Genomic DNA, 18406 nt, shown 5'->3' with positions numbered 1-18406 from the left:
TACAAGTACAATGTTAATTCTCCAGAATATTGTTTTATCAGTTTTTATTGTTTTAAATCCTGCATCTCTGAATTCATAACTATAATTCAGTAATGAGAAAATTGTGATCCAAGATGAAACTGACAAAGGAAAATAGAGAACAAGATGAAAACAGGTTTCTTTTTAGCATTTTTACTTTTTTTTTTAACTTTTTATATTTTAAGTAAGTCTATGTACAAGTGGGGCTCAAATTCAAAACCCCAAGATCAGAAGTTGCACACTCCACTGAATGTGCCAGCCAGGCACCCCCCAAAAGCAGGTTTTTTAAATTCAAAATAATTTTTATGATTTATTCTTCCTTAGTTTATTTTGCTTACTTAGCTTCATATTAAAGCTAGAATAAATTTAGCAACAATATACCAATAAGCCAACCATCTAAGTTTTTAAAGGCTGAATTAAAAAGAAATGTTTCAGAGGCAAAATTTAAAATGTACTCACTACTACTAGTGCCAAGAGAAATCAGCAACAGACATATGGGAATGAACGATCGTTAGCATACAACAGCTCAAGCAGTCACTAAATAAACAGGAAATACCCATGTTATGTAGTATCTGGTCAGCTCTCTGTGCCCATGATTTTTAACTCTGTCAGGGCTCTTCTCACTGGCACTTCCTCTGTGGTACAAAACATATTAACAAATCTCCTCCATTTATAGTCCAAAACCTTGTTATCCCTCCTGAAAATGATGCAATGCTTTACAACCATCCAAATCCTATTCACCCTTCAAGAAGAGATCTCATCCTCTTGAAATCTTTTACCAGCCCATACACTGATCTCTTCATTGCTCAATTCTCATATCCTCTGTAGTCTAAATTAGTGCTTAGTGCTTCCTGAACTATCTGTAGTGAGATGCCGTTTTTAAAAATTTTCTAATCCATTTTGGACTAATAGTTTCATAAAATGAAATTACCACGAATTTTTTAAACATGCAAAGTAGAAGTAACATTTTTAATTATAAATTCCACAGATAAAAAATTACGGTCAATTTTCTTTTTTTAAAGATTTTATTTATTTAGCAAGCTAGAGAGAGTGCACATACACAAAAGTGGGGGGATGGGCGGAGGGAGGGAGGGAAACAAAGAATCTAAAACAAACTCCACACTGAGTGTGGAACCAGACGCAGGGCTCAATCCCAGGACCCTGAGATCATGACCTGGGCAGAACTCAAGAGTCAGACACTTAACCAACTGAGCCACCCAAGCTCCCACTATCAAATTTCTGTAAAAGTTTCTAAAGCTAATTCTCAATTTCCAAACTTATATTCCAGCACAGTGGTAAGAGTCAGTGCGCCAGCATCAGCCTGCAGTCTGCACTTCAAGTAGCACTGATTTAAACAACTCAAGGCTTCAATGAATCTTTATTACATACGTGGCAAGACCTCTTCACTATACTAGATACTGGAGGGTAATCAAGGAGGTACATACCATAGACTTTTTCTTTAAAACCACAAGATCACCTCTATTTTGTGGGAAAGAACAAGTATGAATCAATGATAAATAATACAGATAAATAAGCTTTGTTTCTGTTCAAAGGAAAAAGATCACTTAAGTCTGGAGTAGTAAAGACAGTACACTTAAAAAAAAGTGAAATCTTAAATCACCTTCTGTATTTAAATAGGACTCAGATATGAAAAAGATGGTAACTCTAGAGAGTGTAGATTACATGTACAAAGGCAGAGAAGTGAGAATCAACACTGTATGTTGATAACACAATGAACTGTACAGCTCTCACTAGATAGTCAAGCACTGATAGGCAGGAACTGAAAGCCTGGCAGAGTTACACAGGGAAAAACAAGCAATGCATCAAAGTTTCTCAAGAAGTGCCACAACAGAATTAGTGTTCTAGAAAGGTAAGCCAGTACTGGTATCAAAGTTGGAGTGGAGCAGGTAGAAATTCTTCACTGGCAGGGATCATACATTATACTTTTTTACAAATCCTATAGAACCTAGAGAAGTGCTCAGCCATGGTGGATAGTAAATGCATCTTCCTTAAGCAGCACATATTAAAAAATAATTAAAATTCTATTAGAAGTACTAATTGAAAATATTCTATCTTTACTTCACCTAACTCCTGAAGATTAAAATAAAAAACAATGTATAGATACTTAAGCCGGTATAACAGTAAAGAGAACTCAGCTTGGAAAGAGTTGGTCATTGGCCAGCAAGAGATTTCAACAAGTTTCTCAAAGACAAAAAGTAGATAGGAGAATACTGACAGCTTAAACAGAACATGATATATTAGAAGGAAGTTGCAACAGAGGTGACAGGTGACCTGCTCACTGGAAGCCCAGTGAGATTCTAAGTTCAGAGTCACTTTGTTCCCTAAGGAATATAAGGAAAGGGGTGAGAAGAGTAGCTAACAGAGATTAATTGAAGACCTCAGTAGAGAAAAACTGTGCCTATCAAATACACCACCTACCGTCCTCCTCCAACTACACCCACAAAGAATACAAGGAGCCTAATATTTACCCCCAGCTAAAACCAGTAAGAGTATAATTCTCCTTTGCAGCAAAGATGGCCAACTGTTGACCAGAATTCATACAACTCCTCCTACAGTATAAAGTTGTCCCTGAGAAGTAACTGCTTAGCCAAAAATAGCATCTCTCAGACCCTCCTGCAAGTAGGTAGGTACATGTGATTAGTTTTAGCTGATGGAATATAAGAAGAAATAATGCCACTTATTTACCAAGGCAATCAAGTGCCTTCTCCATTCTTTGCCCCTTCTAGTAGGAGAAGACAAAGAATCACAGGCATTTTAAAGATCACAGAACCTCAAGACAGAAGGAATTCTCAGCAGGCAGAGAAAAGCTGCCTGCTGAAAGGAAGGTCCTCACTGAACCATTAAATAAGTAAAAAACTATTTTATTAAAAATGGAAATTTTCAGGTTTATTTGTTTCAGCAACTTGTAGCTTATTAATTAGAGGCCTTCTCTTAAAAGGAAAAAAGAGAGGGAGGAAAAAACATCATCATAAAAATTAACGTTACACTATGGTTTTAGTGACTGAGAGACAGGCGTTCCTCTTTGTGGCATTTGGAAGACCAGCAGCCTCATAGCTTTCTGTCCACCAACACTAAAGGAAAGACTGCCAAATGGCATGGTCCACCATACATACATATTAAGATGACAAATCAGGCAAATGGAATAGAAATGATATGAATAATCAGGACCAAGAGGTCAAATACGGTAGACTGAACTGTTCTTATACCTTATCCTGTAAGGTTAAAGGCAACCAGTTCATGTTCTCAGTATTCTGCCTTGAAATTTCGTTGCCCAATACAAACTTCATTAGTCACATCTGCTGTCTTCTATGTTACTACAGACAACAGTTTTATCAAATTTTTTGCTACTACATAATACAGTTTACCATTTTTTCCAGCCTTCTATAATAGTTTTCTTGTTGACCACCCAGTCCCAAAACAAATGACACATATTTTAAATTTCTGTTACAGCAACACTCTACTTCTAGGTACCCATTTTATATCAATCAGTTTTTAATGCAAAATAAGCAAGCACAAAATCTCAGTAGCATACATAAAATAAGCATATATTTCTCACTTAGAAATAAATTCTTTACGTGAATTGAGGAAGCTCTGTTTCACACTGTAGGTCAAGTTGACATCTTCTCCATGTCTCTCTACCAAGGGCTCAATGGGGGCCAAAAATGACTGGGACATGTTTTATTATACAAAGGCTAGAAACTCCCTGGGTGACAAATTAGAAACATTTAATACCTCTTAAGGCCTACACTTAAAACTGGTGCAAAGTCACTTCCTACATTCTCTTAGCCAAACAAGTTGTGAGACCAAGCCTAAAATCATTATTGGGGGTAGAAGGGAAATTATACTCTTCCCTTGACAGTGGATGAGAGAGAAGTGAGTAAGTGCTGAACAGTTATCTAATCTGCCATAATCTACCCTCCTGTACACAAAAGAATGTGACACTATGCACCAAAAGCTGATTAATCTAAGAACCAAGAGAAAAACTAAACTCATAATTAATTATCAAATATTAGTCAAAAGATTGGGAAAAATGGAGGAGTAATTAATTGAACTAAGTCTTCATCTTTTGTAAGAGGAAGTAGACAGACGATGTTTAATCAATCAAGGAATGCAGGAAAAGCATGTCACTTAAAGTTACCTGAAGAACAAAACACCCAAATAGTTTAAAACGTTTGTTTCTGGGAGTAGGCCTGACAGCGGCAGGCAAGGAATGAGAAACTGTTTCTCATTAAAAGTATTTTGTTGTTGTTGTTACCATGTTCATGCATTACTTCAGTTAAACAAACAAAAAAAAATTATGAACTTTCTACTAGAAACTTCTTGCATAAAGACTAGATTTTAGAAATGTTAAAATCTTCCCGTTTATAAAGTAAATATCATGAAAGAAACTGTATCCTTCAAGCGAATGGAAAATTTACTGTATTTTCTTTGTGGTATAAAAGTATGAGTTTCCCTCACCCCACCACTCCCCTACTAATATTCAATATAAGTAGTAGTTCATATTCCTAAAGAATCCAGTTAAGAGCCAACCAATTTTTATATTGAAAAATTTATTTGATATCACTGTGGCTTTTAAAAATTCTTAATTTGAGAAAAGTTACTTATAAAATTTAATACTTACAGGATATGCCACTACTCACGATATAAAGAATTGGCACAAATACAATCCACTGAAGAATGTATTATACAAATAACAAAAGGAAAGCAGAAAACAAGCACTAATATATTGTATCATTTAGACAATTAACTCAGACTGGGGACAGAAAATATAGGTCACTCAGGTCAAGAACTGCAGCCATGACAGACATCACAATCAAACATGGCACTCTTCCCAGTAGAACAAGAGAACAATCTCAAAATCCAAAATCCTCAACATAGTACTCCTCAGCCTCTAAAACTGATTACAGTCGGCCTGGCAAATGAAACCCCTTTGCCCTGGAGCAAAGTAACATTCCAATTAATGTTACTGTATGAAAATATTCACTTCATTTCTCCTTTTCAGCACCTAATAGGCTTAAGAGATTTTCCCAAAGGATTAAATATTAAATTCTGCAATGAGAATACTGCAGTAACTGACCATGAAGTATACAGGTCTTCATGACAAAGTCTTACAGCTATTCAACCTGGAATGACCTGGAAAAGTCTAGTGGGTATTCCAGCGCTAGGAAAACCAAAGAAACTATTTGAAGCCTAGTCAATAACTATCTAAAAGGTCAGTTATCAACATAGGGCATTTTTGTTCAATACAGAGTGCAAGGCTTCTCTGCATTAAAATTCACTGAGCCATGGTACCCACTCTACTGGATAGATTTCAGAGTGGTTGCTGGCCCACACCCTGAAGAAAGCTTCCCCCCTTCATCAGTAATTCCCATATCCACCTGTACAAAGAATCAGCACATTACTCCATCCTCCTAAATTCAGCTAATTGGACTAGGGCAATGTGAAAATTAATTAATGGAAACCTCACTAAAATAGAGTCCGAGGTTCCACACAGGAGTTCTCATGCCCTACCACTCAAAATCAATTGCAAATCCAACAGGAAGAGATGGACCCCACAGGTGGATACTACTCCACTGCCCTAGAAAGAGTTTGAAGAAAACCCTTCCTCCTCCACTGGTAACAGCCCAGCCAGTGAGAGACAGGTACAGCTTAGCCAATGAAAAGCCACTATACTTCAAACTCCCAGGTTACTACTTTTTGTTTTAACAGTGGACTTTTTGTTTTAGCAGTCTTCCCAACTTCCCCCTTTCGTCTGCAGAAGAGTGTTCCTCTCCCTTTTCAGGTCCTGCCAATACAGTTTTGCCATAATTTGCTTGTCCGAGGTTGTAATTCTCTGCTATTCCTGAATAAACCTATTGTTTGCTCATAAAATAACTGGCAATTTTAAAGGTTAACAGCAGGAACACTTCATTTTAATCAATAAGAATACCACCAACTTCTTTAGTATTCTAGACCCAGATAACCCAAAGTCTCTCAAGAATTTCAGGTGGAGACAAAGGACAAATTTGCAAATGAAAGTAGATACTTGAGATAGAAGACCTTGTAGACCAGAAAGAGTCAGCAGTTTGGGGCCCTGGGCAAAAGAAAAAGCGAAGAAACCCTACTGAAAAAAGAGACTACTGAACTCGGAGATGAAGAGAGTAAGCTTAGTTCCTGTTTTTATTTCCCCCTTCGAGTCCCTGGGAGGCTCAGGTATGCTCTGATATGTGTTTATGGATGTCCTCTAAACTCCCTATAGTTTCCATGAGAAAAGAAAGGAAAGAGAGAAAGAAAGAGTTCCCTGATTAAACTACTTAAGCAACCAAAGGAATCCAATTAAGATGATTAATTAGAGACGATGCCCTTTGAGTAAAAGTCCTATGTACCCCACTGTATCCCCACTGGGATACTACAAAGCTGTGTAACTCCAACTAAAACCATTAATATCAAACAGTTACCGATTTTAACAAGAAGCCAAGGAACTCTATTGGTTGAATCTACTGCATCAAAAACAGCAATACTTAGTATTTATTAGAAACTAAGTATTGCTTAGTTTTAAATTTTAGCAACACAAGGTACCTCTGAAAACACCCATCCTGCTCTTGAATAAAGGCAAGAAATCAGCATTATTTTAATGCTATAAAATAAACATGTTAAACCTTTTTTTTTTTCCTTTAAATTCTAAAAGGTATAAATGGGGGGAAAAACAGCTCTGGAAGTGGACCTAAAAGCACAGGAATTACCTAGTAGGCCTGCTATTAGAAGACAAAGTGGCTCCAGCCCACATGTATGAGAGCTCTTAGGTAAATAAGTTGTAACCTGGTATCCTACAGGAAATCTGGTTTGGTTTAGTCCACAGAATGTTTCTAATGTGAATGAGCTAACAATCAGGACATTTCATCTTTTTAAAAAATTAGTATTTTAGTTTCTTCTGAAAATCTAGAAACTTTCAACTTCCCCAGTGGGGTAAGTATCCTCTGGTAAGTTCCAGTCCTCCTCACTATCACATGGCTCAGGACCCAATTCTTCTCTCACTGCCTCTGTCTCATTTAGACTATGACCTATCAATTCCTGCTTTATGAATACAGATCTTCCAATTCAAAAACCTGTACAACAAATTTGTGAGTGGCTCGGTTAGAGTAAGTTCTGCTATCAGCAACATGGTGTACCTAGAGGGGGAAAAAATTGATCCTTTGTCCTGCAGGCAGCTCACCAGGGCAGACTTTCCCTACCCTAAAGATAAATTCCCTTCAATCCTTCATTTCTTTTTCCTGTAATATGACCTCACTAGGAACCATTCCAATCCAGCAGACAAGGATGGAGAGAAAGAAATCAGGTTCCCAATTCTATTTTCCCAGGATGCTCCTGTGCCTCTAAGTAAATTTATGGATGCATGATAAGAGATAATTCGAAGGAAGTTATGTCATCTCTATTTGCCAACAGTATCTGAAACCCAAACCTTGTTCAGAAAAAAATTTTTTTTTCAAAAGATGTCTCCATTTCGGCAGTTTGCACATTCACTGATAGTCTTGAGCATCTTTTCATGATGTAGCTAAAATAAAATCTGTCATGTGTTATTTTTTTCTGTTATAATATTGCAAATGATTCAGCATAAAAAAAGTTATATATTTTTAACTACTGTTTGACAACTTGCCAAACAATGGAAAAAAGGCTACAGTACAAATATATTTAATATCCTAATAACCTAACAGAAAAAGCACTCAGTGTGGCATGTTAGAAAAGAATATAAGAATACTAAATGTTCCATTTCTTTCCAAAAAAATACATTAATACAAATTAAGATAACTTGGATAAAACTTTAATCAATCATAATAAACATAGTAAGAAAAATGGAACAAACACTTTGCCAACAACAGATCAAACCACATCAACCCACCAGGGCACATATCTATCTCGATGTTATAGTCTTATCCACCATTCGTTGCCTGGGTTTCAGATCCAAATAAGTATGGGTAGTTGCTATAGTGACAATATGCCACTTTTGGAACCAGGAGCTTAGTACTACTGAGTATTTATGAGCTTTGTAACGTCAGTACTTCCTCCCACACTTTGAATCTGAATTCAGACATTATAACTTCACAATATGCAATTTCATTCTGCTGTTTAGAAGTCAATTTTGTTGGTTTATCAAAAAGTTTATACTTTAGTATACATAAATGTCAAGAGAAATAATCTAACTTGTTAAATTAACATGGTAAGAATATACATTCCCAATAAATATTTGATTAATGTTAAAGATGTTGGCTTAATAAAATAAATAAATTGTATCCCATCACTGGAATTTACCGTTTTATTATAGTAACTAGGCAAGAACCATATCTTATTAATTCATGTCTTAGCTTATTTTCATGAATAATAGTATTACTACCATTCTTCATTTAACATGAAAGTAAAAATAATTTTAAGAAAATGAAAAGCTTTTCAGGGCACCTGGGTGGCTCAGTGGATTAAAGCCTCTGCCTTCCGCTCAGGTCATGATCCCAGGGTCCTGGGATCAACCCCCACATCGGGTTCTTGGCTCAGCAGGGAGCCTGCTTCCCTTCCTCTCTCTCTGCCTGTCTCTCTGCCTACCTGTGATCTCTGTCAAATAAATAAATAAAATCTTTTTAAAATAATAATTAATAAATAAATAAATAATAAAAAATGAAAAGCTCTGGAGCACCTGGGTGGCTCAGTGGGTTGGGCCTCTGCCTTCGGCTCAAGTCATGATCTCAGGGTTCTGGGATGGAGCCCCGCATCGGGCTCGCTGCTCAGTGGGGAGCCTGCTTCACCCCTCTCACTGCCTGCCTCTCTGCCCACTTGTGATCTCTGTCAAATAAATAAATACAATCTTTAAAAAAAATGAAAAGCTTTTATTTTATAGCAGATTGATATATTTTTATTTCCTTTAGAAACAATTTCTAATAATTAAAAACTAAGTATCAATGGTATCCGAGAAAAATGCAGTTTCTAGCAAAATGCTAAGAATAAGGAAAAATAATCTCAATCAGAGGATATCTCAAGATCATCAAAAAGTCAGAGCCCAGAAACCCTCATACATTGATTCTGGGAAGGAAAATGATACATCCACTTTGGAAAACAGTTTGACAGTGTCTCAGAAAGTTTTACGTAGGACTACCATACAACCTACCATGCACTTTCCTAGGTATCTACCCAAGAGAAATGAAAACCCATGTCCACAAAAGACGTTCAGAGAAATGTTATTCATAACAGCCGAAATCTAGGAACTATAAATGTCCATCAACTGGTGGGTGGACAGATTTTTTTTTTTAAGATTTTTTATTTATTGGACAGACAGAGATCACAAGTAGGCAGAGAGGCAGGCAGAGAGAGAGAGGAAGCAGGCTCCCCGCTGAGCAGAGAGCCCAACACGGGGCTCGATCCCAGCACCCTGGGATCATGACCTGAGCCGAAGGCAGAGGCTTAACCCACTAGCCACCCAGGTGCCCCCAGATTTTTATTTTTTTTAAAGCAGCAGGGAGGGACGCCCGGGGGGCTCTGTTGATTAAGCGGCTGCCTTCAGCTCAGGTCATGATCCCAGCATCCTGGGATCGAGTCCCGCATCAGGCTCCTTGCTCAGCAGGGAGCCTTCTTCTCCCTCTGCCTCTGCCTGCCTGTGCTCACTCTCTCTGACAAATGAAATCAAAACAAAACAAAAACAAAAAAAAGGGGGGGGGGATACTATTCAGCAATAAAAAAGAGTGAATTAATGACACTTGCTACATCATGAATGAACCTCAAAAACATTATGCTAAGTGAAAGAAGACACAAATCATATCTTGTATGATTCTATCAATAAGAAATGATCAGAAAAGGCAAATCTATAGAGACAAAGTGCATTTGTAGCTGTCTGAGGGTAAGAGTGGGAATTAGCTGTAAATGGGCACAAGGTATCTTATTAAAGGATGGAAATGTTCTAAAACTGTCTTACAGTGATGGCTGCACCATTTGTTAAAATTACTAAAAATCACCACCTTGTATACTTCAAATGGGTGAATTTTATGATATGTAAAATATGTCTAAATAAGTTTTGTCTTCTTCTTAAGTCAGAGAATATCAGAGCTGCAGGGAACCTTATCCAAACTCTATAGAGATGGACAAAATAAGGCCCAAAGAGGTTAAGCAAATTGTTTAAATGTCACCTAGCTAGATCATAGCAAAACCAAAAAATGATAAAAATCTAGCCTCACTCTCCAACCCAGTCCAGTGTAACATCTATTAAAAATGCTCAAGGAGTTTTATAATAATAATAATAATAATAATCACATAGAATTATTTGAAAGGCACTCTAAAAGCATCAAATTTGTGAATCAAAAATAACTAGGGGCACTTGGGTAGATCAGTGGACTAAGCTTCTGACTGCACGTTGGCTCAGGTACCGATGTCAGGGTTGAAATCAAGCCTCACAATGGGCTCGCACTTAGCATGGAATCTGCTTGAGACTCCTTCCCTTTCCTTCAGCCCCTCCCCCTGCTCACACTATCTCTCTTTAAGTAAATAAATAACCAATTAAAATATACCAAAAATCAATGAGTACACGATGTTCAAAAAATAAGTAAATAAAAGCTAGAGAAACTCATTTGTTGCTCCTTCAGGTCCTAAAACTTACTTTCAAAATTGGTAATAAAAGAAAACGAACTAAGCATTTTTTTTTCTAACTCTCCAACAGAAGCTGTATTTTGGAGTAACTAAATGTTGCCAGTTTATAAAAGAAAGCTTCTACTATCCAGAAAAATGAAAATTAATAAAGATAGATGAAATTAAAGAATTAGAAACTACCATTTTGCAACCCATAATAAAATTGTGATTCAGGCAAGAATTATCAATTATTATTAAGGGCATTAAGTGAATGGTTGATGGGAGAGTTAGACATTTTTAGGAAGCCAAATAACACCTTAGAGATTAGTTTTAATGAGAAAAACAAAACATAAATTTAGGAGGGAGCTCAAGATGTCACCAACTTAATCAAACCTGTACCATTAATGTTCAGGTTTATTAGAAATTTAAGGACCAGAGAGGTAAGCTAAACACCAAGAGAAAATAGACAATTATAAAAGAGAAGATATTTTTTGCGATAGTAAGTCCCCTCTCTTCAGTTAATCAGAGAGGAAAAAAAAATGTGTTGGGTGATGACTATTCTAGATTAAGAGACTTGAAATACATAAACAAAAACAAATGTGGTCTTTAACTGGATTCTGGCTTGGATAAAACAGCTGTGAAGGTCATTTGGGAGATAAACGGATAAATACGAAGACTTATAGTATTAGACATTAGAATACTAGATAACATTAAGGTTATCACACTTATTTAAAGTGTGATAGTATTTTTGTTATATAGTTAAGTACGGTTTTATGGAGATGCATACTGAAGGTCTACTAGTATATCTAGAGGTCTATGGTTCATTTCAAAATACTTCAGTGAGTTTAAGAAATAAAATTAAAATCCAGGTCTCAAATTCCTACATTCACTGCTTCCATAAGTGCTCATTATTCATAAAGTGTAATAATAATTACACAGAACAACCGCAGGCAGAGGTTCAGAGAACTGACCTACCATGAATGATGGCTTTTTTTTTTCTTACAGGTACTTCGCTGATGAGAACTTACAGGTAACAACACGATATCGTTTGGTACATGCACACAGGCACCGAAAGCCATCTTAAGCAGCATGAATGGAGAGTTTTAACCCCAAAGAGCTAAAACTATCTAGAACCGCTTCTTGGTATTTACTAAAAGAAGAAGGCTTTTCCAAGATCATAGTGAAGCCTCTGAAGCGGCAGCTTCACTAAAGCAATCCTCAATTATTACATAAAAATCACTTATTCCTTTCTGACTTCACCGTCCTTTACCATCAGTTTACTACTTCCCAAGTTGTGATCAAGTTAAGGGACATTGTTTTAAAAATCCTTCTCTGAAATTACGGGCGCCAAACTGAAGAAAACGTATACCATAACCATCAGCTTCTTTTCAACTAGTGCCTTTAAATCTCAGAACCCGGCACTCCGAGCCTCCCTCAAATCACGGAGAAGAGGTTGATAGTCAACCGAAGATAGAACTCATTTGCCTTCACTTCCCTCTCCCTCAAAATCCAAAGGGTGGCGCTGTCCTCACTCCTTCCCCACAGACCAGGTGCGTGCAGAGGTCATTCGCACGAGCGGACCAGTGAGGTGGTCTGCCTGCGGCCTCAGTCTGTGCTCTCGGCCGCCCAGCGCCGCGCTTCTCATTTCCCCACAGAGCCGGTCCAAGTTAGTCCGCCCGCTCCCTCTCCTTAGTGGCGCTCCCTCTCATAAACTCTTAACAGTACTCTGGGCGGGTGGGTCAGCTCAGAAACACCGCGCACGCCGACACTTTGGCTCTGAATCCTCGGCCCAGCAACTGAGAAACTTCGAGACCCCTCGCACTGACCCGAGTTCCGCCACTGCCACCGTCTGAACGTTCAAATTAACTAACTGACTTACACACTTGATGGGACCCAGCCGCCACTAAGAGATGGGAAGAGCCGCCTAGCGCCGGCACTAAGCGCACTTCCCGCCCCGCCCCGCCGGCCTGCGTGCGTCCCAAGTCACGTGCCGCGTCTTCCTTCCCTACCGGCAACTGGGCGCTCCTCTCTTCCGGAAGTCGCACTCCTTCTCGCAGGGCTCCTCCCTCCACCGGTGACGTCAAATTCAGCTTCTACCACTGCTCTGCCTCCGCCTCTAAGCGCGGGGAGGTCTGCCGTTTCTTGACGAAAAGTTCTGCCACTTTCTGGGCTCTAAACATTACAAGCGAGGGTTTTGAAGTTATTGAGTATGTAGGCCTTGGACTCGCGTGAGTACAGCTTAGGGGACCAGAAGCTGGCTATCTGGAAGCTACCCTTTCAGAGACCATCCCCCCTCATGACAACTTCTGCTGCACTTGGTTCCGCCAAGACCCACGACGGTTCCGCCCCCTTCTTCCTTGTCATTGATGTTGTTGTTCTTGTCAGTGCCGCAGCCCCGACCGCCGGGAGCTCGAACCCAAGCGGGGGCCGCCCGGGTGGCGCGGTGGCGGCGGCAGCGGCTGCGGCTGCAGCAGCTGCGACGGCTGCGGGGGCTGCTCCGGGGACTGCGGGGGCGGCCGGGGGCTGGCAGCCGGCGGCGGGGCCGGATGGCTCTGTGCGGGCAGGCGGCAGGCGCCGCGTCGCTGCCCAGCGAGCTGATCGTGCACATCTTCTCCTTCCTGCCCGCGCCGGACCGGCTGCGGGCCTCAGCTTCCTGCTCGCACTGGCGGGAGTGCCTCTTCTACCCTGCTCTCTGGCCCCAGCTCCGCATCTGTCTCCGCGTCTCCCCTACTGAGCAGCCTCGGCTCGAATTCCTCATGCGTAAGTGCGGCTGGTTCGTGCGAGAGCTGCGTGTTGAGTTCGCGGCTGAGAATTACCTGAGCGGTGGCGGCGGCCCGGGCGACGGAGGCGGCGCGGACCCCGGGACTGGCGGGGAAGAAGTCGAGGCCCTGCAGCTCTCAGCCCGTTGGCTGGAAGTGCTGCGCACCTACTTAGAGCTGGTGTTGTGTGTGCTGGTCAGCATCCGGAACAACAGGTAGGCTTATCATGGACCTTCCATCCATCCTCCTTTCCCCTGTGCCTTCTTCCGGTCCCTCTTATCGCTTCCTACCTCGCACCCCGAAATAGATTCAGTGCAGATACGCCCGGCCGGATTTAGCGTTGCTTTCTTCAGTGACTGCGGGTGTCAGTTCCAACCCGGCGATTTCCTTGAGGTGGGAGGGCATAACGGGACTCATAATACTTTATAATCAGTGATGGACTTGGTGTTTGCCAGACACCACTCCTGGTGCCTTTCAAGCACTGTCTCGTTCATCCTCTCTGTGGCCATGGGATGGAGCTGACAGGTGCCGTCATTCTTTATCTTACAGATGAGAGAGCTAAAGCTTGGGGCGGGAGCGGGGGTGGGGGTTGAGCCCTCCGAGTCTTGAGAGAAACAAAATATAACCTGGTTTTACTGACTCTGAACCTGTCCACTCAGAATAGTTCGTGATGCGGGGAAGAAGTAGGTATGCCACTAGTGTCTCATAGTTACAAGACTCTCCCTAAAAGAAATCTTTGACAGCCATTTTCTTCCCAGGAATAGTTTTCAATAACTGGGCCAGGCACAAAGAGTAGGAGGAGTGTTTGTTAAAGGGATGGGGGAAGAGCCTGATCATCGGGGTTGGAAGTCCCTCCCCTTGCACCTCCAGACTCAACTTATCTCCAGTGATTCACCTAAAAGTAGCACAGTACAGCTTAGTGTTTGTGTGTGCTGGGGGAACTGCCCAGTGTCTGCGAAGAGTAAGCACGTAACTGTCCTGGTTTTGCATCAGGACTTCATTGTAATTCTGGGACTAACGTCCTATGTTCTGACCTGTTATCTTTATCAATATTGTCCTTTATTTGTCATCCTCTTCAAAATCCTATTAATTTAATTTTTTTGTATCTGGATGTTCTAACTAGTCTTACAATTGAACTGTTCGTCGGGGAAAAGTTCTAAAAGGAGCAACTTTTAATAATAGTTATTATTATATAGTAATTATTATATAGTAATAATAATTGAGCAGTTTACAAGTACACTATCTTATTTGATCCTTTCAGTGACCCTGTGAGTTAGGCAAGGCAGCTATTATCCCTATTTTATAGAAAGGAAACTGACACTTAACAGGGTCAAGTGATGTGCACATTGTCATACAGCATCATTTTTGTACAAGAGCAGTGTTCTTCCTTTTGCAATAAATACATTGTGTTGAACATCATGCATTATATTGGACAGGGTTTAGAGAAGGTACAGATTTAATATAAATTCTGTTTCTGAATCAAAAGAGTGAGATAAGCGCGTAGCTCCAAGTTGTACCTGGAGCACAGCTCCATCATTCCAGTGGCCTGTGTATTTCCCCAGCTTTTCACACCAAGCCGTTCTATTTTCTTACTTTGCTTGTATGTAGCAAGAGAGGCTGTTTGAAGCTGTAAATTGGAGAATCTCAGAGTTGAAAATATGACTAGAGGGCCAAATGACCCAGAGTTTGAAAGATTAAGAGTCACTGAGCCCTTAAACTACTGATGAGACCAAGAGTGGGAGTGAATTCAGTGAGTACTGATTAGATTTTTCTGTTCTGAGATCAGATGATCCTTCTGAGCAACCATCCAAAAAAAAAAAAAAAGAGAGCATGACTTTGGTCCAGTTCCTTGTATGTGTTTTAATAACTGGTTGGTTGGATGGATAACGTTCTATAGGCAAAATAGTGGTATATCACCTCTTTCCTTTGTGTATAATTCTTCTCTTCCTCCTTTCCTTACCCCTACCACTTTTTTTTTTTAGCTTTATTGAGGTATAAATAACAAAAGTGTACCTACCACTTTTATTAGCATCCCAATCTACCTGTCTATAATGTCACCTTATGCCTGCTCATTTGGGTCAGCTCTTACTTCTATACAAATACAACACACTGTTATCTCTGATTTTGAGGTTTTCTTGTCTCTTATAGTAGAGGTGGTACTGTGTGTTGTGCTGCTTTGGTAGCACATTCGTTGTGTGTGTCTGAAATTAAAGTGTAGTATTATTACATGTGTTATCTGTACTAGTGATACTTCAAAGGGTTTTTAAAAATAGATTATAAGTTTGGAAATAAGTTAATTTAGCCTTTATTTTTGAAAATGTCTTGAGATATTCTAATAATGTTGAAAGTGCTACCATGAATATTAAAAACATAAGCGGGAGTAGTTTTCTTTCAATTTTAACAAATTTGAAATGTTTTAGATCAAATGGTTTATTTGGTAATTTTGTTAAAGCCTATACCGGTTACCTTCCATAATCACTTAAACTATAGACTCAGGTTCAGTGAAGAAAAAAACAATTTCATTTAGTGTTTTTTGGGTTTTCCAAAACCACTAAATTTACTGAGAAAAATGAACATTAGATACTGTTTTTTTCACTTCCAAGTTAAATTTACAGTAATTTTAGTTTATGATTTCTGCCATTATTTCTAACTATTAAGGAGGATATGAAACCTAACAGTTCACAAGCCTGATGCTTCCAGGCTTTGTGGTAATTTCCTTTATATAATCTATACAACTCAAGACTATTACTTTGTTGTGTTCCAAATATTTCATGTCCCCCAGGAAAAGAACTAAAACTATAACCTTGGATTGTGGGAACTCTCCAAGGGTACTCTTCCAAGAGAATAATCTTTAGTTTTTGCTTGATTCCTGGGTTTCATATGCACATGTCCTCTCAGAATGACTGTAGCTTCTTTACAGATATGCTAGATGTTAGGAACAACTGATGAAGATCAAAGAGGTGCAGAAATGCCTCTCAAAGGACAAAACACAGTCCTCTAGGTTTCAGAGTTCCCTTCCTTACAGGAGGCTACAATATCTGCCAGTATTATAAGAAACAGAAAGTAAGAACTGAAATGCAATAGATATTTCTCATTCAACTGTATTATAAATTAAATAGGCTGAATTTCTTCTGCAGTTGTCCCATAAGAAATTGTTCTTAAAAGTTCAAAACAACACATGTTAATATTCATTTTTAGGATTTAATTTGGTTGTTGAGTACTGCCTGTTGAAATGCTGTATTTGACTATTTAAGAAAAATGAATTTGTGGATAAGATTTATGATAATAGTTAATAGACTCAATCACTAAAAATACTTATTTTTTTTCAAAGATTTTATATATTTTATATATATATAAATATATATATATTTTATTTGTTTTATTTTTTATTTATATATATAAATATATGTGTATATATATATAAATATATGTGTATATATATATAAATATATATATATATATTTTTTTTTTTTGGTCAGAGAAATAAAAAATGAGCAGGGAGAGTGGCAGGCAGAGGGAAAAGCAGGCTCCCCACTGAGCAAGGAACCCAAGGTGGGACTCAATCCCAGGACACTGGGATCATGACCTGAGTCAAGGCAGACCCTTAACGGACTGAGCCCCCAGGCATCCCTTAAAATACTTATTTTTAAACAGCAGACATAGGTACATTGTCATCATCCAGTTTATGCTTTTCTGGACTGTGTAAGTATTTTTACATTGAGCTTTATTGGATGAAATTCGAATTTGGGGGGCTGTATTTTTCTTTTTTAAGATTTTATTTATTTGGCAGAGAGAGACACAGCGAGAAAGGGAACACAAGCAGTAGGAGAGGGAGAGGGAGAATGAGGCTTCCTGCTGAGCAGGGAGCCCAATGCAGGGCTGAATCCCAGGACCCTGGAATCATGACCTGAGCTGAAAGCAAACGCTTAACTCACTGAACCACCTCGGCACCCTGGGGGCTGTATTTTTATTAAAGAAAAATACTACCATAGGCCAGAGAGATTTTGTACAAGGGAGATTTTCTTGTTAAAAATCTAGGCTACAGCTCCCAGCTACATATATGTACATTGACTATTTCGTGGCTATGCCTGCTTACATAACCTCTTAGTAGTGTAAGTTATATTAGTAATTCTTAGATTTTGTCTTATTGATTGGCACGTGCAATGAAGAAAAGTCTTACCTTTTTATTATTTTCTCCGCATCAGTCTACCAAGATCCAAAAACAGGTAAGGCCATTTAAAAATGCATCTTAAAATAGATTAAAAATTCTTTGGACTTTTCATATTATTATCTAAGATGGTAGGAGGTGCCTGGAAGGTGTTGTATTCAACAACCCGCAGCCTTATTTTTCTTGAAATATCTTCCTCTCTCATAATGTAGTCAGTACATGTAATAATAGCATCTTTTTTTTTTTTTAAAGATCTTATTTATTTATTTATTTATTTGACAGACAGAGATCACAGGTAGGCAGAGAGGCAGGCAGAGAGAGGAAGGGAAGCAGGCTCCCTGCTGAGCAGAGAGCCCGATGCGGGGCTCGATCCCAGGACCCGGGGATCATGACCCGAGCCGAAGGCAGAGGCTTTAACCCACCGAGCCACCCAGGTGCCCCTAATAGCATCTTTTGAGAGCTTTCATTATTTGTGTAAAAAGCCCATTTGCAGAATAAATATTAAAATATATTTGGGCTCTGAGATGTGTGGGTGGCTCAGTTGGTTAAGTGGCTGCCTTCGGCTCAGGTCATGATCTCAGGGTCCTGGGATCAAGCCCTGCATCAGGCTCCCTGCTGAACAGGTACTCTGCTTTTCCCTCTCCCTCTGCCCCTCTCTCTGATCATGTGCGCTCTGTCTCTCTCAAATAATATAATCTTAAAAAAAAAAAAAAAAATCTACCGGGTCTCTGACCAGTGTATACTGTCCAAGAGGTGATTGCCCATAGAGAAGAAAGGTGAGATCATGCATATCCAACAGACTCCTTACCTTAAATCTGACAATATAAAGTGGTTCCATAGGCCATTGAGAAAGGAGGAGATC

General features: G+C 39.3%; 1 protein-coding gene and 1 long non-coding RNA gene across 2 annotated transcripts in view; one reads left to right on the top strand and one right to left on the bottom strand.

Moving 5' to 3' along the window:
* LOC125104605 (uncharacterized) overlaps positions 1–12647 on the bottom strand; it is a 77062-nt gene extending 64415 nt beyond the window's left edge. The window contains exon 1 of the long non-coding RNA XR_007128663.1: positions 12497–12647. This is a non-coding gene — a long non-coding RNA (uncharacterized LOC125104605). The remainder of the gene's footprint in view (positions 1–12496) is intronic.
* Positions 12648–12765: 118 nt separating this feature from the next.
* FBXO33 (F-box protein 33) overlaps positions 12766–18406 on the top strand; it is a 30519-nt gene continuing 24878 nt past the window's right edge. The window contains 1 exon segment of the mRNA XM_047737174.1: positions 12766–13591. Within this exon segment, the coding sequence (XP_047593130.1) occupies positions 12984–13591 (608 nt within the window). The 5' untranslated portion in view covers positions 12766–12983.

Source organism: Lutra lutra, chromosome 7, assembly GCF_902655055.1.
Source record: "Lutra lutra chromosome 7, mLutLut1.2, whole genome shotgun sequence".
Taxonomy (NCBI): domain Eukaryota; kingdom Metazoa; phylum Chordata; class Mammalia; order Carnivora; family Mustelidae; genus Lutra; species Lutra lutra.
Note: the sequence above shows the minus strand (reverse complement) of the source record. Positions and strands in the feature narration are given on the sequence as shown.